At 42.7% G+C, this 21,577-nt stretch overlaps 2 protein-coding genes and 1 long non-coding RNA gene across 7 annotated transcripts in view; 1 reads left to right on the forward strand and 2 right to left on the reverse strand.

Moving 5' to 3' along the window:
• Window positions 1–810: 810 nt before the first annotated feature.
• DNAJB9 (DnaJ heat shock protein family (Hsp40) member B9) lies at window positions 811–16,836 on the reverse strand. 2 transcript variants are annotated; one of them, XM_081857470.1, is made up of 3 exons: window positions 16,814–16,836; window positions 3,141–3,367; window positions 811–1,940 (listed from the first exon to the last, which is right to left on the reverse strand). In XM_081857470.1, exons 2-3 carry the CDS (start codon window positions 3,355–3,357, stop codon window positions 1,504–1,506), a joined length of 654 nt encoding a protein of 217 aa, XP_081713596.1. In that variant the 5' UTR covers window positions 3,358–3,367; window positions 16,814–16,836; the 3' UTR covers window positions 811–1,503. The 2 variants fall into 2 exon arrangements, with proteins under 2 accessions (XP_081713596.1, XP_081713595.1); XM_081857469.1 differs by lacking the exon at window positions 16,814–16,836 and adding an exon at window positions 14,608–14,757.
• On the forward strand, window positions 14,941–20,113 carry THAP5 (THAP domain containing 5). Of its 2 annotated transcripts, none has more exons than XM_081857269.1 (3): window positions 14,941–15,102; window positions 17,202–17,394; window positions 19,073–20,113. In XM_081857269.1, exons 1-3 carry the CDS (start codon window positions 15,020–15,022, stop codon window positions 20,084–20,086), a joined length of 1,290 nt encoding a protein of 429 aa, XP_081713395.1. In that variant the 5' UTR covers window positions 14,941–15,019; the 3' UTR covers window positions 20,087–20,113. The 2 variants fall into 2 exon arrangements, with proteins under 2 accessions (XP_081713395.1, XP_081713396.1); XM_081857270.1 differs by having other exon boundaries at window positions 17,205–17,394.
• Window positions 17,217–21,577, reverse strand: part of LOC309339371 — a 44,569-nt gene continuing 40,208 nt past the window's right edge. For all 3 annotated transcript variants that reach the window (XR_014155251.1, XR_014155252.1, XR_014155253.1), the window contains exon 4: window positions 17,217–17,383. This is a non-coding gene — a long non-coding RNA (uncharacterized lncRNA). The remainder of the gene's footprint in view (window positions 17,384–21,577) is intronic.

Below are 21,577 nucleotides of genomic sequence, written 5' to 3' on the forward strand. Positions count from 1 at the left end.
CTGAATATAAAATTCTAGTTCTGCCAATGTATTTCTGAGCCCAATTCAAAGTGCTGGTTTCAACCTATAATGCATCATGAACCCCCTTTCCTCAGGTCAACAGATTACCGCACATCAACACCTGAGGTCCTTCTGTGTGTTCCCTTCCAAGAAATGTTCTGAGAGGGGCCCATTTATGGAATGCTCTCAAACTGGTCTGGTGCAACTTGTTAAGTTTCTGTCACCAAGGGCAAATATGGTTTTATTCTCCCAGCGATGTTTATGTGATTTCCTTTCGATGAACACTTAACATTTTACATTTGTGCTGTTTTGGTATACAGTGGTACCTTGGGCTAAGTACTTAATTCATTTCGGAGGACCGTTCTTAACCTGAAACTGTTCTTAACCTGAAGCACCACTTTAGCTAATGGAGCCTCCCGCTGCTGCTGAGCCGCTGGAGCACGATTTCTGTTCTCATCCTGAAACAAAGTTCTTAACCCGAGGTAATATTTCTGGGTTAGCGGAGTCTGTAACCTGAAGCGTATGTAACCCGAGGTACCACTGTATTTCTTATGGCTACTGTATTTTATTATAGTAAATTGCTTTGGAGTGCCCTTGGATGTGTGAAGCAATACGTAAATATGAAACTAACTCAACTCTGTTGGCTATAGGCAAAAGGGGGAATAATATACATACATAGAAACACAGATTAAAGGCCTCTATAAGGAAGGGGTAGCTATACCTCAGCCTTTAGGTCATGGCAACAAGAGAAAGATCCCCCCCCCCCGCCTTTCATATTAACATACGCACTAGGTTAAAAAAAGAGACAAGTCAAGTGTTCTGTTTTATGTGGTACAGGTAAAACAGTAGTTTGTTACACTAGTACTGAGGCAATTCAATGAAACTCACAACTGGCTAACAGTGACAAAGCCAACCTCAGATGCTGGCCATGATCGTCATTGCTAATGCTTCCCAACTTTCTGTGCTCAGGGCCTAACAATAAGAGCTGCAAGGTCAATTTTGCGCAACACTTGTCACACGTCACCTAAAAAAGTCAAATTTAATGTTTCGTGGTATTTTAAAGTGAGTACTAATAACTCAGGTTTGGAGTAGGCAAACTAATTAAAAACATAAGATCACACAATCACTCAACAGGATAACACTTTATAGAAATAGAAATCTGACAATAATAATGTTTATTGTACCACTAACTGGCACTAGTGAGGTAATCTGTTAACCTGCTTCTATGTTATTAAAAATAGACCCTAACACTGTCATATGGAGATTTTCCCCCACATGCACATTCTATGTAACCCATTAAATAAGGTCAACATCGTCTCATCTTGCTTTGTTGCAGTTCTGGGAAATAGTTATCAGTTTAGCTACAGCTTATTTCAGCAGTTAAAGTACTCTGATTAAACAATAAATCTCACACAGTTCACAGAAGAACTTCTGTATTTCAGCAGCAAAGGACAGAAAGAAAGAAAATAGTTAAGGGCGGGGCAGAGAAGAAACGCCCAAGTATTATTGTCCAGAACAGTCTGTGAATGTAGTAACCATGTTTCCTCGACGTTGTGTGACAGTTCTGCAGTGCTTACTAGATCCATGGAATTTATTTTCAGTCTGCATTGTGTGTCGGTGTGTGTTCTCAAACCCATTAAATGAAAACATTTTTTCCATATCTTCAAACATGTCATCAAACAGTCCCCCTCCGAAGGAAAATTCTGGGAAAGAACGCCTTTGCCTGCTGTGAGCATGCTGATGGCTCCGAAAATGACTTTCGAAATGTTTCTTCGACTGTGTGTTGTGGTTTTGACCAAAGAAGTCAAAGTCTTTAAACAAGTCATCAAAATTGAAGTTAAAAGGCTGCTGGAAAGTGTTTCCGTTGCTTCTTCGTCCTTCAGCATGGCCAAACTGGTCGTATTCCCTACGTTTGTTTTCATCCGACAACGTTTCATATGCTGTTAAAGAGCAATGCAAGAGAAAGTTTAGCACATGCTCAGAGAGATCAGTTTTAGCTCAGTAGAAGTGAATATACTCTGCATGCATAACATATATTCATTCAGCTCCTGGCCACTTCAAGTTCAAGGTTCTCGTGTAAAAGAACTGAGGAAGTTTTTGAGCTTTCAAAATGCTGGAGAACTGTTACACCACTGTTGATGATACTAGGTCACAGATAGAACACACTCCACAAAGTCAGACAACTGAGCCATATAGCTCAATACACTAACAAGCAATCCTAGGTCCCAGACTTATGAAGATGGAACCCAAAACTTCTTGCAAACAAAGTATGTGTTCTACCAACGAACCTTTCCAGATCAGTTCCTCATTCTTTTGAATTTAGAATTCTGTCAAAATGTCAACACCTCAGCCAAGGACATGACTTGGGCGAACTGTTTTACACATACTTATGTGAGAGTAAGCATCCCTGAACTCAGTGGGACTTACTTCTGAGGAGGCATGCACAGAATGGCCTGTAAAGATACAGGGCCCGTAGAAGAGCCTCCCTAAGTGCTCTGCAACAACTTATTGTTTTTTAATCCACTTGCAAATTCTGCTTTATCAAGGATCACATAAAACTTTTTTTAAAAAAATATGTTTTTGAGCCTCTCCAGATCTTTTATGCTAAAGTCTCCCTGGATTGATTTGTCTCACTTCAGCCGAAGAGAGAAATTAAGTGAAACTGTTAGTTCAATATGTGTTTCAATTGTAACTATTTTTAGTTAGAATTTAGGAGGTATAGTTGCTGGAAACTACACTCTTAGAAGTCAGAGTATAAATATTTACAATAAATGAAGTTGTGCCTGTGTGCAACAGTTTCCAAAGATAGCTAAAAGGGTTATTATGACCAGATGACTCTTTAATCCCTAGAAAACAGAATTAAGATTCTTCTAGTACTAAGTACTAGTTCCTTTTGTGCTCCAAGGAATACACAGGACTCCTACACAAGCAGACAAGCTTCATTACTTTCTGAAAAATGCAAGTTTTCTAGATTTGGAGGCAATGGATGGGAGGGATAGAAAGTTCTATTGTTCCCCGTGTGCAATGATTTAGTTGGATTCAACGAAATATATCTAGCTTTACTCATCTCCATGCAAAGTGGAGATCAAGAAATATCAGGTCAATGAGTGTTTAGTAAAATAGAATAGGATTCTACTTGCCTTCTGCAATTTCCCTGAATTTTGCTTCCGCTCCAGGACTCTTATTCTTGTCTGGGTGGTATTTCATTGCTAGTTTGTGAAATGCCTTCTTGATTTGGCGATCGGATGCAGTCTTGGGAACACCTAGGATGTCGTAATAACTCTCAGCAGCCAGGATTAATTCTGTTATCATTAAAATGCAGAGTGCAAATATAAAGACAGCCTGTGTAGTAGCCATTGCAATATTCCTGTGGGGGGGAAACAACATGATTAGCCTTTGGCAACAAAGCATCTCTCTAATGAATTATTTACCTTTTTAAAGGAAAGCAATTTTGAATATTTTTACTTTTGCACCAACATTAAGAGTTCACAGCTGCAGCTAATATATTTCCTTTCACCATGGATATTAGTAGACTTCCTTCAGAATAATTTATACTTACCCCTAGCTACTAAAAGATTGATCTTTATTTTTTAAGGCCTTTTCTGAGCAAGGTGTGATGCAAACCTAAGTTACATTCAAAATAGACCCAGGGGAAACAAATTACTTCGAGTCCATTGCTTTCAATGAATCTACTTCAAATACCGATTATCACCCAAAAGGTTTAAACTGTGCAGTCTATTTTTTTACAGTTGTACCTTGGATTACAGATGCTTCAGGTAATGCGTTTTCAGGCTGCACACTGAGCCGAACCCGGAAGTACCAGAATGGGGACCTGATGCAGCGCTGCGGGTTGCGAACGCTGCAGGTTGCAAACATACCTCCTGCATGGATCACGTTCGCAACCCGGGGTTCCACTGTACACACATTTAAATATCCTGCCAAATGCTTAGGGTAGGATTAAACGAATGTGTCCCACCAGCGGAAACCCTGCGCAACAACTTCCACTTGCACAATGGAGGTTCCCCCTCCTTTGCCCCCCAAATTGGCTTGGGGTGTGTCACCAGAAACCGTGGAATATCCTGTGGTGGGAGGAGAGGGAATCATTTCATCAGGCAAGCCAAAACGCTTGCACCAATGAAATAATAAGAGCGTACCTCTGAATGCTTCCCTTAGATTGCTGCTATTGGAATCAAAGAGAGGTAAGTACTTCACTTTGGTTGGATCAGAGCCACACTTCTACATGTATTTATGGTTTCCACCAAACAAGGGTTTAGGATCTCTTCTCAAATTTCTGCTGTTAAAGATCTACAATCATCAACAAGCACCACAGCAGGGCAATGCTGAATTCGTCCATGTTGGGAGGCTTATCTTTTCAGGCCTGCTTAAAATGTCTCCCTACAAATACTAGATTTTCAGAAACATCAGGAACAGTATCAAGGAAACATTAGGTGACCTTATAAAGTTTACACACTCTGTGTGTGCATATGTGCAGAAATACACAATATGCATGCACACGTTTCTAAAGATGCCTACTAACTCACATTTGTAATGACAAAAACCACTCGAGAAAGGGCAAATGTGCATGTCTGTGTATCTGTACACTAAGGTAACCTGGTGTTAAATAAAGGTAAATGGACCCCTGACCATTAGGTCCAGTCGTGGACGACTCTGGGGTTGCGGCGCTCATCTCGCTTTATTGGCCAAAGGAGCCAGTGTACAGCTTCCGGGTCATGTAGCCAGCATGACTAAGCCGCTTCTGGCGAACCAGAGCAGCGCACAGAAACGCCGTTTACCTTCCCACCGGAGCGGTACCTATTTATCTACTTGCACTTTGACGTGCTTTCAAACTTCTAGGTTGGCAGGAGCAGGGACCGAGCAATGGGAGCTCACCCCGTTGCGGGGATTCGAACCGCCGACCTTCTGATCAGAAAGTCCTAGGCTCTGTGGTTTAACCCACAGCGCCACCCGCATCCCTAGCCTGGTGTTACCTTGTTATTTTTTCAGTAATGTCAGAAGCAGTGGATAAAGTTTGGGCTATTTTGCAGAAGTTCGCTTTATAATCAGGCTTCTCCTTTGTTGCAAAAACACTGCCTACCCTGTGCAAAATAAAAACAATCAAAATAAATTGTAGCCTTCTTTCCACCTGCTGTGTTTGCAGGTGACCCTCAACATACGTTGGCTTTATGTTGGGGGGGGATTCCCAAAGTCTTTTTTTCCTGGAGGCCCTTAATGTGCACAAGTTAAATGTGTGTAAGTTCCAAGTCACCTGTACTTCAGCCCTTCCCTTTTCTTAACAGTATTGCTAAAGACTAAATACATCCCTTAAAAAGAACTGCAGGACCCATTTTTAGCTGTGTATTTTTGGCATGAAAATGGAGAGGTGGCAGTGAATGGAAATAAATGCCAGCTTTTTTATTTTTGGGCACGGGGAGCAACAGTGATAGCAAGTGGAAGTAATGTATTATTCTTAGTGTGATTGCCTTTGTTTCCTCAGCCATCAAAACCTAATACTTACTGCAAGCCCTTTGGGGACAAAGAAAGATGCTGATGAAATGGCTATGAGCTACTCTGAGCCCATGGGATATTGCAGGCTATAATAATAATAAATAAATAAAATTGATAATGCAGAAATGCAATTCATAACTACCAATTCCCAATTGAAAATTCTGTTCCCTACAGTTGTCAACACTCATACTGACATTTATCACTTCCTAACATGGGCAATTACAATTTCAATGTGTACATTAATACTGTTTTTTATACATATGCAAATTATTATACATGTCTATACATGCCTGTTTTGCATCTTATTCCTGGTAATGAGACCACAGCAGGCAAGACTTGGACACAAACAAGTTGTTCTTTATCTACACTCTTACATATGTTACATTCTCCCAAACTCTCTTTCCTCCATTTTCATCTTGCCCCTCCTTCTTTCTACTAAGGCTCTCTAGGGTTGTTTAGGGACAAGCTCTAAACATATACGCACAAAGAAATGAAATAATATAGCTATAAGGATAAAACAGTCTGTTCTATTAAAGTTTGTACTTTGTTTTCAAAACTAAATTGTGCTGTTCAACATAAAAATGAAAGTGACAATTGTTCTTTCTATTTTGATTATGTATTCTGTGTTTTTATATCATGGTTTTATTCTGTGAACCACCCTGGGACCTGTGGGTATATGGTGGTATACAAATTTTATAATTAATAAAATAAAAATAATAGTAACTACACAACATCCCAGTTTGCTTCTGCTTCATAAAGCTAAGTTTCTATCCAAATGAGATTTTGGTTTTAAAGGCAGTGTAAGGTAGTCTCTGTGGGAGTATATTTTATTTATTTATTTATTTAATTATGGGGTATCAGAGTTTTTAGGGAGTTAACCAGGCTGGGATAGCTGGCTTGTTGGTTTTTGAATGTCTGATGTAGATTTTTTTCAATTTCGTTGTTCTGTATGGGACAATGACAATAAAGATTATTGTACAATAAAGATTACCATATCATAAGTAGTGATGAGACAAACACTGATGGGAATAAGAAGTGAAGGGTTTGGGCATAATATTATGAGAATAATTCAGATTATGGTGTGGCCAGGTTCAGGTAAAGGCTCAATAACCTTCAGGGTAAGCTAGAAAGAACTGCTAACTATCTTGTCTGAGAACTGGAAGTCAGGGGGGGGAAATGTATTGGCACTATTAAGACAATAGACACAATTTTAATTATCAACAAGCAGTGAAAAATTCCTTTTGTGTGAGGTGGGATGGGGAGGAGGAGCTTCTGCTTTCACTTTTTACTAAGCTGTATTGATCTGGTTTGTAACAACATGGGAAACCTCTTGGAACTTTGAAGTGTCAGGCATAGCTCTAATGGCTTTAGCCCAAACGTAGCAGAGTTTTCCTGCACAGCGAAGAAGCTAGTTGAGGTGGAAATGACTAGTCAGCTAGACTCAGAATAACTATTTACAGGATTTATTAAAAGGAAAAAGAAACCAGCAGAGTTTCTGCATACAAAACAAAGTAAAATAAATCCTTTCACTCTCTCTCTCTCAACCTTACACAGCACTCCTACTCCTAACACACCACACCCCAAACGTACTAGCATTCCTAGATAACAGAGTTGAGTGCTGGTCGTTTAACCAATCGGAGTGAGTAGTTTCTAGGTCAAGCAGACCTTGGCTTTCTGCCAAGAGTAAATTGACACTGCCTTGAGTTAATTGTGTGAAGCCAGAATCTGCAAGTTTTCATGAGAATCAATTAACAGAAACTGAACACCCCCTCACAGATTCTGCTGGACAATTAACATCAAATAACACCTATGTAGGAGATTTGTTTTTCCAGCAAACCTAAACCCTTGCACATTTGCTTGTTCTTTATCTTTGCCAATGGTTTAGTTAATACATCTGCTACATTTTCTTCACTTGGTACATAAGTACATGTGATTATATTGTCTTGTACACAGCAACGTACATTTTGGTATTTTACAGAGATATGTTTGGAACGTGATTTGAAACCCTCTGTTTTACTTAAGGTTATACAAGCCTGATTATCAATGTAAACTCGTACTGGTTCTCCACAATTTACATTTAAATCTGCTAACAAATGCTTGAAATAAATCACCTCGTTGCACAATTCACTCAATGCGGCGTACTCGGATTCTGTTGATGACACACTTACAACGTCTTGCTTGCGTGACCGCCAGCTGATTAAAGCTCCACTGACCATTATGACTAGTCCTGTGACAGATTTTCTATCTGGCAAATTTCCCCAGTCACTGTCACAGAAGCAACTCAACATTTCATCCTCTGAAGAATTTAATTGTAACATATAGCCAATTGTCTGTTTGAGGTATCTCAGAACTTGTTTTACCCCTTTCCAGGCATTTAGTGTGGGTTTTGAGACCAATCTACTCAATATGCCTACTGCATAGCTAATATCAGGTCTGGACCACTGTGCTAGATACAATAAACTTCCAATTGCAGAATGATATATATCAGGATGTTCAAATTCAGGACTCTCATCTATATGAAGTGTTTTTATGAAACCTGGATCCATAGGCACCACTGCCCCTTTGCAATCCTGCATCCTGTATGTAGTCAGTAGTTGTTTAACTTTGTTCTGCTGACTAATTAGGCAGCTGCCATCTTGGGCCCAGCACACTTCCAACCCTAGATATGTCCTAACCGGGCCTAAGTCCTTCATTTTGAACTTGCTGGACAATTGCTTGGCAAACCTTTTAGTTTGTTTATCTGTTTTACAAGCATACAATACATCATCTACATAAATCAGACAAAACTCTTGATCACTGCCTGTACCACGTACATAAACGCAATTGTCAGCTGTACTCTGCTTGAAACCAAATGACACTAAGGCCTCATGGAAACATTTGTTCCAAGATCTTGCCGCCTGTTTGAGACCATATAAAGCTTTGTTTAATTTCAACACTCTATTGGAACCTGTCTCATAACCAGGCGGTTCGGCTAGATACAGGTCTTCTGATATTGATGCATGTAAATATGCAGTCTGGATATCAAAATGGTTTAACAGGAGTTTTCTCTTTGCTCCAAGCGTTAGAATCAGCCTTACACTGTCCCCCTTAGCAGTAGGGGAAAAAGTCTCGTCATAATCTTTTCCAGGCCTCTGAGAGTATCCTTGAGCCACTAAACGAGCTTTGTATTTGTACTCTCCTGTCACCAGAGGTTTAAGTTTGTACACCCACCTGCAGCCTACAATCTTTGCCCCCTCAGGCGCTGCTACTGGTGTAAAGACCTTGTGCTCATTCAGAGAGGACATCTCTTCTTCCATTGCCTGTTTCCAGAGCTCTGCCTCCTCTTTTGGTAACTTTAACACCTCCTGAAAACTCTTGGGCTCTGCAATTACACTAAACACGTTTGCAGTATCTGGAGAAAAACGCACCGGAGGCACTCCTTTGTTTTGTCTTTTAGATCTTCTGGGAGAAAATTTTTCTTCTGACCCACTTTCCTCCTCAGAACTACGACCTCTCTTTTGTTGCGTAGCAACTGGTCTCTGGCTAATTCCACTTTCTTGAGAGCTCTTATCTGAACTTTCCTCCCCTTCAGACTCTGATTCTCTATGTTTACCTTCAGAGTCATGAAGCTCCTGGGAAGGTTCAAACCAAACCTCAGTATTGGCATGTAGTCTCTCCCAGCCACTATGTTCACAAAAACTGGCATTCCTGGAGATCACAATGCCATTTGTCCCTTCAGCAAAGCGGAAACCTTTTCCCAGCTCCTGGTAACCCACAAACACTAACTGTTTGGTCTTAGGATCTCCCTTCTTTCTCATTTGTTTTGGAATTAGTACCCAGGCTTTTGATCCAAACACATGCAAATGGTCAATTTTGGGTTTTTTCTGAAACAATTTAAAGTACGGGGTTGTACCTATTGTTTGATGAAAGAGCCTATTTTGGAGATAACACGCGGTGAGCATGCTCTCCCCCCAATAAGACATGGGCAAATCAGCATCATCAAGCATGGCAAACATCATATTTTGTAAAGATCTGTGTTTTCGCTCTGCAACGCCATTCTCCTCTGGGGAAAAAGCATTCGTTTTTCTATGCCCAATGCCACGCTTTTGTAACCAATCTCTAAAAGCATTTGACATAAATTCGCCACCTCTGTCCGTCTGAATCCTTCTGAGTTTAATGGACAGAAATCTTTCCACAGATGCCACCCAGCCTTTAAACTTAGTGAACACGTCACCCTTATTCTTCATGGGAAAAACCCAAGAGTAACGCGTGGCGTCATCCACAATTGTTAATGAAAAACGCGATCCACCCCTGCTTACAGCAAATGGACCAATTACGTCCATGTGAACCAGCTGTAGCGGTGACTCACTAACTCTGTCACTTCTGGGGTAAGAGACTCTGTGGGTTTTAACCTTTTTACAGACATTACAATCAAGGTACTTATTACAACTCTTTAAATTACCCCCATCAGCCAATTCAGACATTTTTAGTACACTTTTCCAGCCAGCATGCCCCAATTTCCTATGCAATAAGTGCACACAGTTGTCATGTATAGCTTTGTTATTCACTGCAGGCTGAGATTTACTGACTACTGCTGCAACTTGAGATCCTGCTTTAAGCCAAAACAAGCCTCCCTCTGACTTAGCAGTGCCTAAAATCTCACCAGCCTTCTTAATAATGCAACTGTCTCCTTCAAAATACACTTTAAACCCAGCTTTTAGCAAACAATCTACAGACATCAGATTGCTCCTTAATGAAGGCACACAAAGTACATTTTGCAGGCATTCACGAAAACAAGGAACAAAAACTGCACCCCCCGAAATCACTTCGGAAGTACTTCCGTCTGCTAGGGCTACCTGGCTGCGCTGTGCTGAGTTCTTGGAAACAAACAATTCATCTGAATTTACGATGTGCCGAGACGCGCCCGAATCAACCACCCAGACAGTTTGTTTCTCATCAGCAATCTTGACCTCGGCGGTCACCAGCTGAGCCGACTGTTTTCGTTTGAAGAATTTCTTTTTACGCTGCTGCTGCTGCTGCTGCTGATCTCGTCTCTGCTCTTGCACCGGCCACTGAGACTTGACCAACTCTGGACATTGCCGTTTTAGATGCGCCGAAGACCCACATCGGAAACAACGCCTAACAGCAAACGCTGTCTCCTCACCGGTACGCTGCTTTTGCTTCACCTCTGGCATGGCATGAAAACTCCTTCCAAACCGCCCGCCTGTAGAAGCCTCTGCAGCAAACGACCTTTCTTGCCTCTTCTGCCATTCTTCAATCAAACGCCCAGTAACGTAACTGACTGATAAATCATGCTCCTGTATGCTTTCTAGAGACAAAACTAAATTATCCCAGCTTTCCGGGAGAGAACTCAAAATAATAGCCACCTTCTCCTGCTGGTCTAACGCACAGTCTCTTTCCTGTAGAGCAGCAAACTTTAACTGTAAATTGTGTAGGTGTTCCTGCATTGTAGCCCCAGGCTGTAACATTGCCTTGTACAATGCCTTGCGAATGAACAGCTTGGAAACCGCTGTCTCACGCACATGAAGTTCTTTAAGTGCTTGCCACACACCTCTAGCTGTTTTGATTCCCCTCACATACGGCAACTGGGAATCTTCCAGCCCCAAAACAATTGTGGCCCTTGCTCTTTGGTCTTTATCGAGGTCTTCATCATCAGGCTTCGCAGGAAACTTACTCACCACTTGCCAGAGACGATCCCTCTGCAGCACTGCCTGCATGCGTTCCGACCACAGCAAGTAATTGGAGTCATTCAGACGCTCAAAAGCCATCTGAACTGGTTGAGAGGCCATCTTGAGAGCGATGTCCCTGGAACCCGGAACCAGCTACTCACGACCACCGAGAGAGAGAACAGGAACCACAGCAACCCAGCACTCACACGCTGCAACTGTTGTCCTTGTGTCCACTGCGTCACCAGCAAACAACAGTCAGGAACCAACCAGTGTCCATCTGCTGCACCAACAGGAACAACAACTTCCGGAACTACTGGAACCAACACCGTCGATGCTGACACCACCACAACTCAGGCTGGCAGCACAATACCCATAACCTCTTGGAACTTTGAAGTGTCAGGCATAGCTCTAATGGCTTTAGCCCAAACGTAGCAGAGTTTTCCTGCACAGCGAAGAAGCTAGTTGAGGTGGAAATGACTAGTCAGCTAGACTCAGAATAACTATTTACAGGATTTATTAAAAGGAAAAAGAAACCAGCAGAGTTTCTGCATACAAAACAAAGTAAAATAAATCCTTTCACTCTCTCTCTCTCAACCTTACACAGCACTCCTACTCCTAACACACCACACCCCAAACGTACTAGCATTCCTAGATAACAGAGTTGAGTGCTGGTCGTTTAACCAATCGGAGTGAGTAGTTTCTAGGTCAAGCAGACCTTGGCTTTCTGCCAAGAGTAAATTGACACTGCCTTGAGTTAATTGTGTGAAGCCAGAATCTGCAAGTTTTCATGAGAATCAATTAACAGAAACTGAACAAAACCAAACTATGGCTTACCAGGACTGCATGGATGCACCTTGGCTACAGCTGATAGTTAGCAAGTAGAGGTGTTAACTAACAGTGCAGGATTAAAAATAACAACTAGGGGGGAACAAACGAAACCTCTCCTGGAGACCACATGTTCATGGTAGGGCATAGTTTGGCTTACTGTGTCATGCGAACCAGTCTAACTCTAGTTAAGGAGATCAAACCAAGGTTTAATTGTGGTTCGTTTGAATAAGGGCAAGTGTAGGGAACCTTTGGCCTTCCAGATGTTGCTGAACTACAACTCCTATAGTCCCTGGCCAATGACCATTCTTGCAAGGGCTGATGGGAGTTGTAGTTCAGCAAAAGGGCAAAAGATTCCCCACACCTGTACTAGGACTTGGGCATAAGCTACAACAAGGCTAGAACTTCGCATTCCTCCTCTCTAAGCTGTACTACGTGCCAGGACTGGGAACCGTGGTTTAGTCCACTGGTCTTCAACGAGTGTGTCAAGTGGGTTTGCAGCCTGATCCAAGGTGGGTCACAATAGGACCACTACCACCATGCAAATATGGGTCTCCAAATGTATGTTTGGCTTAAAAGTGTGTCCTGGGACTGAAAAGGGTGAAGATAACCAGTTTAATTTAACTCTAGTTCAGGACAAGCCTCTCCTTTGTAACTTAAACTGCCAGTTTAAAATCTTAATTATATTAGGTGATGCATTCATATGCTGAATGCCTTGCACTCACAGCTGATCTATGGCAACCTGTATTCAGATATAATTACAGGGAGGCAAATAGCAGTCTGCAACACCACCCATTGTAAGCACTTAAACTCACATCTATCTTATTAGCATGCAGTGTAGCTGGAACACAGCTCACCTCCTTCCAAAAGGATCTAGCTCCAGCTTTTCTCCTGGTTTCTTATTTCTAGCTGGTGTGTTTTTTAATGAGAGTTTTCCTCCCTCAGCATAAGCAAGCTCATCCCTCACTTAGTTCATATCACCACCTCGCCCACTGCAGCTTAATTTGGATTTGGTTTGTACAACATAAGGGTTGCCATACGCCTGGAATTTCCCGGACATAGCTGGAATACAGCAGTTGTAAACAGTGTCCAGGCGGAAATCGCTGAAATGCCTGGGGAAATCCGGACAATCCATGTCAGAAGTCAAGATTTTGGTAAATTTTCTTAAATAGCTCAAAAATGTCATTTTTTGATAACTACAGGCAAAACTAAAAACTCAAAAATGTATGTGTCTGAATTTTCACTTATGGCAGCCCTACACAATGTCACAATAGATGAAGATGCCTTCAAGTCTGAACCACTTCCCTCCCCCCATGTTAACTGCAGCCTGGTATCTTACTTACCCATCGAGATTAGAATTAAAGAAGAGGAGGAAAATTCCATAGAGGTCTGCACAGCTAGAAGACCCCCTAGGAGACCAGGGTTCAAATCCCCCACTTAGCCATGTAGCTTACTGGGTGGCCTTGGGCCACCAGCCACCACTTCTCAGCCTACTTCACAGGGTTGTTGTGAGAATAGAATGGGGACAGGTGGTTTACAAATGCAAAGCATACATTAATGAAAACTCAAGCTCAAAGCTCAACTCAGCCATGACCCTGACCGTGGACCCCTCTCTCTCTCTCTCTGCCCCTCATCTACACCACAGGGCTGTTGTGAGGAAAGGGAGGGAGGGGAGAGGGAGAGAGAGAGAGAGAGAGAGAGAGAGAGAGAGAAAGGAAAACCTTTGATCCTGTTAGCCATCCTAAAAAGAACTTGAGATGATGGGCGAGGCTAATACATACTTGGGGAGAAAAATAGAACACACTACACAGGCCTCATTCCTGATGCATAAAAAAACCTCCCTAACCTTTAACAACGTCTCACAGCTACGGAGACTTGGTGGGTGGAGGGAAGGAACCCCCATCCCGCCAACTCATAACCATTTAGGTTTTTTCCACCTCTGAGGGAGCAGAGGGGAGATGAAATGGGGCAAAGTGATGTTAAAAGGGGGGGGAGGAAAGGGGGTGAAAATGGGACAGGGGTGAAAAGGGGAGGAAGGAGAGTTGAAGTGGGGTTTAAAAGGGATGTTAAAAGGGAGGAAGGGGATAAAAAGGGAGGAGGGTGTGTTAAAGTGCGGTTTAAAAGTGGGGAAAAGGGAGATTAAATGGGGGAAGGGGGTTAAAATGGGGAAGGGGTGAAAAGGGGAGAAGCTTGTGTTAAAATGGGGTTTAAAGGGAAGCAAAAGTGGGGCAAAGGGGGTTAAAGGGGGGCAAGGAGATTAAAATGGGGCAGGGGCTTGAAAGGGGAGAGAGGAGTGTTAAAGTGGGGTTTAAAGGGATGCAACTGTGGGGCAAAGGGAGATTAAAAGGGGGGCAAAGAAGGTTAAAAGGGAGTCGAAAGGAGGTTAGAAGGGGGGAAAGGAGGTCAGAAGGGGGCAGGGGGTTAAAAGGGGAGGAAGGAGTGTCAAAGCGGGGATTAAAAGGGGGGCAAAGGGGGGGTAAAGAGGGAGGATGAAAGGGGGGCAAGGGACATTATAAGGGAGCCACGAAGGAGTTCTTGCCCCCCACCCCCCTTCACGGGAGCAAGAGCTAACGCTTCCCCCCTGCGTCGTCGCCGCCGCCCCACTCACCGGCTCTCCACATACACACCCCCAGCCGCTCTCCCCTCGACGCTCCGCTGCCCCTTCTCCGGACCGCTCCTTCCCGCCTCTCCCTCCCCTTTTTATAGCCTCGGCCCAGAGGAGCGTCGCGAGGACGGAGGGGCGGGGCCGCTCCTACCACCACGAAGCGCTCCCTGATTGGCCGCCCGCGGGCGGCTGACGCGGCGCGCCCGCTTTCGGCGCACGTGGAAGGAGGCTGTTGTGGCTCCGCTTCGGGGTGACTCAGCGATTGGCCGGCGCCGGGCTTCCGGGGCCGAGGGGCCGGAAGCCGGAAGCAGCTTCCGGAAGCGGAAGCCAGAGGAGGGTGGGGAGGCTGTTGCTCGTTGTTGTTTTTTGTGGCGAAGCTGGGACCCGGGAGGCTCGGGGTGGGGGGAGGGGAGCAATGCCTCGGTACTGCGCTGCTACCTGTTGCCGGAACCGAGCGGGGCAGAGCGCCCGGGACCAGCGGAAGCTCAGCTTCTACCCGTGAGTACCAAGGGGAGGCTGAAGGGACGGGCTGCGCGATCACCGACCCGCCAGCTGAGCTGGGAAGTGGGGGGTGTCATGAAGCGGAGGGGAAGGAGAGTGGGTTGTGGCAAAATACGAGGCGGTTTTTCCTTTTCAGCTGGTGCTGAAATGACACCAAAGAAAATCCCCTGTGTTGCAGAACAGAACGCTCTGAACAACATCAAGCAACACGTCGGCTAATAATAGACTGACAGTATTTTTATAACACTATACTGTTTCAAAATTCATAAACAGAAGACATAATATGTGCATGAATCAAATAAACTAACAAGAATCCAATAAATGTTCCATGAACAGGAATGGTAGGAGTGGTAAGTCACTGTCAAAGATCACTGAAATGGAGGCAGAATGCCTCTCCAAGTCAATATCCTACAAACTTGAGATGATGGGTGCTCCAAAAGTCACAATAAGATCACAGCAGCAGACACTACAGTTCTTCCACGATAATAAACAAATTAATAGTCCCCAAACGTACATCAAGCGGCCATGGATCAGCCGTCACTAAAAACTGACTTTAGAGCAATCCATATCCATTACAACCCATTGCAGCCCAACAGGAAGCCCCCTCTGGAATCTGTCCAGAAACATGTAGATGTTAATGTGTTTTAATCTACCTTTAATTGTCTTTTATGGATAATTGTAATGGATTGTGTGGGGTGTTGTTGGTCCTTTTGTAAACTGGTCTGAGGTTTATTGCAATCCCAACAACATACAGTGTTTTTTTCTGGGAGGACACAGGGGTACGCATACCCCTAAACATTTTGGGAATTTTTGTCCTTTTACTGTATTTATGTTTTCCTGATTTGGACTATAAAATGGTGGTTTTTCTTGAGTCAAAGTGAGAGTACCCCTAAACATTTGTTTAGGAAAAAAAAGCACTGACGATATGTAAATATGAACTGGGAAGTAAAGGAATGGAGAAAGTGGGAGTCCACTGAAACGTTTGTGTTGAAAGGGTAGCAGTCATTTGGCAGATTCATGTAAGCGCGCATATCTGGTAGACCGGTAACATGCAAGTGTGAATCTGTCTTTGCTTGACTACTCGGCACTTTAATACATGACCTTTCACACCCCCATTACTGTTCAATGCTGCATTGTATCAATTTACTTAAATTACAATTGTTTCTAAGTGCTATAATAAATTGGCCAAAATAAATAAATACTCGGCACTTTACACACATCCATTCAAAAAGGGTAGGTTTTCAAAAAGTAATGTATTTCACCCTCTTCTCTGTAGCTTGCCTGATAGTCAATTTTAAGATTGGCTGGGTCCAGTAAAAATGGTGTCTCTAAGGGGGCTACATGCAGCTTGGTTAACAAGGTACAAACTAGCAGAGAAACACCATAGTGTAGTTGGGACCTAATTGAGGAAACAGAGGCAGGACCTGCTAGCCAAGGTCTAGGTCTGGAGGACTATACCTGTTGCTGTGTGAAAAGGCCACGTAAGCCCATTTCAAAATGTAATCAATGCTTTTTACAAGCAGCATACTGTGTGATACTACTGTGAATGCACACAGTGTCCATATGAATGCCTAGCATTTGTTTGACATCCTGCTCTTCAGAGCAAAGTTTCCAGAGAAGTTCCCTACACAAACAAGCTATATCTGTTGTGAAGTTTATCAAAATAGCAGCAGCACAAATAAATAAAAATTGAATCTATGATATTGACCTTAAAAGCGTGGGAAGATGAAGATTTTCAGCTGTCTCCAATCATCACCTGCCTCTTGTCTGAAGGGACCCATGGAGGGAGCTCCAAAGCAGATCTTAATGAAGCAGCAGTTTCATTGGGAAAAGCAGTCCCTGACATACCCAAATCCTAAACCATTTAGGATTTATGTGTCAATGCTAGCACTTTGAATTGTGATGTTATGTCACTGGCTGATGCATTATTCAAATCATATATTTTATCTAGAACTCTCATTCTTGCAAAGTATCTCCAGGAACAAAATGTTTTGTAAGAAACTTAAATGGATACTTTTGCACATAAAGTCTAAAAGGTTGCAGGTAAGAATTTTACTTGAAGCGTAACATACTGTTCTTGTAAAAATCTTTTAAAGCAGATTTCCTCTTCATGATAAAGAAAGATTAGAGAAATGGTTACGGAATATGAAACGCGACACTTGGACTCCCAGCAAGCACCAGGTTCTCTGCAGTGACCATTTTACGCCAGATTCTCTTGATGTACGATGGGGCATTCGATATTTGAAAACGACAGCAGTGCCGACTATTTTTTCATCATCTGTTAATCAGGTAAAACAGAGAATTTCAAATTAGAAACAAACTGTGTAATATAGGGTAAGGATGTGCACAACTCGCACCCTCTTGATCCACCCTCGGGCTCTGTTCTGAGACTGCTGGATGATGCCAACTCAGGGTCCACCTGCCCCTGAATTGATTAGGGGGCAGGACTACCATTTAATATTTGTTTAAAACCCCAAGTAAACATATGCCTGCAAAGAACTAGGTGGGAGGAAGGAGATACTGTGTCTTCTTCCCTCCAAAACAAGAGTGGAGGGTGCTTTGCTGAACATCATGGGACTTGTTGTTTTTGTTTTTTTGCTAAATGTAATAATAAACTAATTATATTGCTATATACCAAAATGGGCTTCTGTGAAAGGTTTGTACTGTTATACCCAAGCATTCTGGGTTTAAAAGGTAAAGCTACCCCTGACCGTTAGGTCCGGTCACAGACGACTCTGGGATTGCGTGCTCATCTCACTCTATGGGACGAGGGAGCCGGCGTTTGTCCACAGACAGCTTCCAGGTCATGTAGCCAGCATGACTGAGCTGCTTCTGGCAAACCAGAGCAGCGCACGGAAATGCCATTTACCTTCCCGCTGGAGCGCTACCTATTTATCTACTTGCCCTTTGGTGTGCTTTCGAACTGCTAGGTGGGCAGGAACTGGGACCAAACAACGGGAGCTCACCCCGTCGCGGGGATTCAAACCGCCAACCTTCTGGTCGGCAAGCCCTAGGCTCAGTGGTTTAGACCACAGCGCCACCCGTGTCCCTCTATTCTGGGTTTACGGGGGGGGGGGAGTATTTGATCCCCTGCTAAATTTGCCCGTTTGCCCTCTGACGAAGAAATGACCAGTCCATAATTTTAATGGTAGGTTTATTGTAGCTGTGAGAGACTGAATAACAATAGGGAAAACCCCAGAAACCCAGAAGACAAAAGTCAGAGATTGATGTGCATTATAATGAGTGAAATAAGTATTTGATCCCCTATCAACCAGCCAGCTGTCAGGCTACCTGGTATCTTCACTGTATGTAACGAACTGAGATTAAAAGCACCTGCTGTAAGGGAGAGGTCTTACCTGTAATCCCAGTTTGTTACAGTACCTGTACAAAAGACACCTGTCAACAGAAGCAATCAATCTAGCAGATTCCAAAGTAGCCACCATGACCAAGACCAAATAACTGTCCAAGGATGTCAGGGACAAGATTGTAGACCTGCACAAGGCTGGTGTGCAAGCGTCAAATCTATTTTGAATGGTGGGACTATTGAATAATATTTCAGGTTGTAGTCCTGTGCTCACTTACTGTGGAGTAAGCCCTCAATGACCACAGTTGGACTTGTATCTGAGATAACATGCATAGAAGAAGAGTTTGGATTTGATATCCCTCCTTTCACTCCCCTTCAGGAGTCTCAAAGTGGCTAACATTCTCCTTTCCCTTCCTCCTCCACAACAAACACTCTGTGAGGTGAGTGGGGCTGAGAGACTTCAAAGAAGTGTGACTGGCCCAAGGTCACCCAGCAGCTGCATGTGGAGGAGCGGAGACACAAACCCGGTTCCCCAGATTACGAGACTACCGCTCTTAACCACTACACCACACTGGCTTATGCTGTAATACAATATAGGAGAGGGAACCACCATGCAATGTGTTGTAACAACTTTAATAAAATCAATTATTTTCTCTTCTTTAGGAAAAAGGATTTTCCCAGAAAAGAAAACAAGAAAAAATAGATGTCAAACAAAGGGATATGAGTGTAGCAACTGCATCTCTTAAACTTGCTTCACCAAAGAAAAATATCATTGAAGAAAGCCTATATAGAAAAGCACTTTGTACAACTTTAAGCAAGTCTCCAGAAAAGAAAGAACTGCTTAAGAACACAGTAAAAGTTGAAGATGATGTTTCCTGTCTAATTAAGTCTGTTACACAGAATACGGAGCAAACCAGCCCAGTCTTACTGCCAGCTGATGTGCAGAATTCAACAGCCCACAATTACAGCTCCCCAGAAAATTGTAGTTTTAATAACTCTATAGATAATATTTTCAGTAGCACAACCACAATTTTGCAAACTTCAGTTCATGATCTTCATGCATGTCTTGAGCGCATTTCAGAATCCAAAGTCACAGTTCCACAGATACATCTTGAACACTTGGGTTCATCTCCAGAATTAAACAATATCACTGTACCAATTAATGACCTTCCATCTGATCAACTGGACTTTCCCATTGCAAGCTGTTCGGTGGAATTGCAAGAAACTGATGAAAACACTGTATTGCTCCACACTGTTTCACAAGCTTTAGAACAGCTGAATGGTAATAAAGATTCTGTTATCACCATTATAGTTCCTTCTGAGGGTTCAAGAACTCCCTTGCTGTTAGAGGGTTCATTTCTACCAGCAGAACAGGAATTAATAAACATAGGAACTGAAACATCTGCATGTATTGCCAGTTACAGTGGAATTGATGTTCTGCAGACTGAGCATTCATACTGCAGGCAAGACTCTGACAAGGAACAACTCTGGCAGAAAATTACAAAGCTGCACTCCAAAATAGCACTTTTAGAAATCCAGGAGAGAAAAACCTTAAACAGGCTCAAATCCTTAGAAGCGCTTATCGCAAAACTGAAGCAGGAAAATCTGCTCTCTGAAGAAAAACTCAAGATTGTAGAAAACTGTTTCACAACATTTGAAGTTACTATGATACAATAAAGGTTTTGCACTGATTGTTACAACTGATTACTACTTTGTACTTTGAAGATGATTGAGTCCTTCATTCATTTTTAAGGGTACTATTTAATAGCGTTTATCAAATGCTCAAGTTTCTTAAAGGTGCAACAGCCAGGTTATTCATAAAGGAGAAGCCTTGTATTTTATTTCATGATTGCACTGAAGTAAGTTATTTGATATGGCTTAATCGAAGAGTTAGGCTTAGCAGTGAAGCTTGAGATTTGCAGGCTTATTTGAATGTATGTTCAGTGAGTTTTTTATGCTTAGGCCCAAGTAAGCGTATAGGGGTAGCCTTAACTTTCTAAAAAGCAAAAATGTTACTCAAGCCCCTTTAATTTAAAAGTTGCAGCTTCTTTGGTCTACTCGGTAGTAAATGTATTCCAGGGGGGGGGGGCACATAGAATTGCAGCCTACATTAAGATTCAATAGATCTTGGTTTCCACTTACTTTGTTCAGGAGAGAGGGACAGATTGAGTTGCTCTATGGAAATAAAAGGGATTTTATTGAAATAAGATGGGTTAGGCTCAAGACCATAGTGTTTTGCTTTGAAATATGAGTGGAATACCTCCACCTGCCCCAGTACTGGAAAAAAATTAGCTCCAGTGGTTTAACTGAATTGTTGATTAAACCACTGTAATTTCTAATATCTTCCTAACACGGTGTTCCAATTACTTCCTCTTTCTTTTCAGTTGGATAAATTGACCATGCCAGGTGGTAATTAATTAGTTTCCTACCAGATCCTGGAAAGGGACATACTCTGTAGAGATACTTTGCCACTGAATTACAGTTGACTCTACAGTTTGTTTCTTATTCAACACTGAGTTGCATAGGCAGCCTGAAGACTGAGAGAGTGGCTTTTATGAGCCCCTCTTCATCCCCCAATAAGCTGTAGGCTCCCCCATCTCTTTGATAGGGATATGGTTCCTCTCAAGATGCATCATTGTTATCCATGATCATAAGTTTTTTCAAAACAAAAAATTCCTTCCAGTAGCACCTTAAAGACCAACTAAGTTAGTTCTAGGTATGAGCTTTTGTGTGCATGCACACTTCTTCAGATACCAAGTGTGCATGCACACGAAAGCTCATACCTAGAACTAACTTAGTTGGTCTTTAAGGTGCTACTGGAAGGATTTTTTTTGTTTTGACTATGGCAGACCAACACGGCTACCTATCTGTAACATAAGTTTTTTGTCGCACAATTGGCTTTAACACACAATGCTCCCAGACCTTTGTGAGATGAGCTGCAGTTGGAAAAGTGGGAATAAAGAAGCAGGAAGGGATAAAAAGTGAAGAAAGAGCAAGCTGGAAAGGAAAGGTGATAAGCAAGGCAGGAAGTGCAAGGAAAGGGGAACCCAAATTCAAAGGGAGAGCTAATGGAGTTTCCAGCCACAATAGGGAGCTGGTTCCATTACTTTCAGAAAAGAGTCAGATGGATTATGGGGCCTGATCAGGATCCACATGCAGCTCTGTACT

This window comes from Podarcis erhardii (assembly GCF_964252035.2).
Source record: "Podarcis erhardii genome assembly, chromosome: 3".
Lineage (NCBI taxonomy): Eukaryota > Metazoa > Chordata > Lepidosauria > Squamata > Lacertidae > Podarcis > Podarcis erhardii.

Coding starts and splice junctions, on each gene's coding strand:
- DNAJB9 (XM_081857470.1), bottom strand. CDS start 3,357: ATGGCTACTACACAGGCTGTCTTTATATTTGCACTCTGCATTTTAATG. Junction 1,941..3,140: donor ATTCAGGGAAATTGCAGAAG/GCAAGTAGAATC, acceptor GCTCTTTAACAG/CATATGAAACGTTGTCGGAT.
- THAP5 (XM_081857269.1), top strand. CDS start 15,020: ATGCCTCGGTACTGCGCTGCTACCTGTTGCCGGAACCGAGCGGGGCAG. Junction 15,103..17,201: donor CGGAAGCTCAGCTTCTACCC/GTGAGTACCAAG, acceptor AATCTTTTAAAG/CAGATTTCCTCTTCATGATA. Junction 17,395..19,072: donor TTTCATCATCTGTTAATCAG/GTAAAACAGAGA, acceptor TCTCTTCTTTAG/GAAAAAGGATTTTCCCAGAA.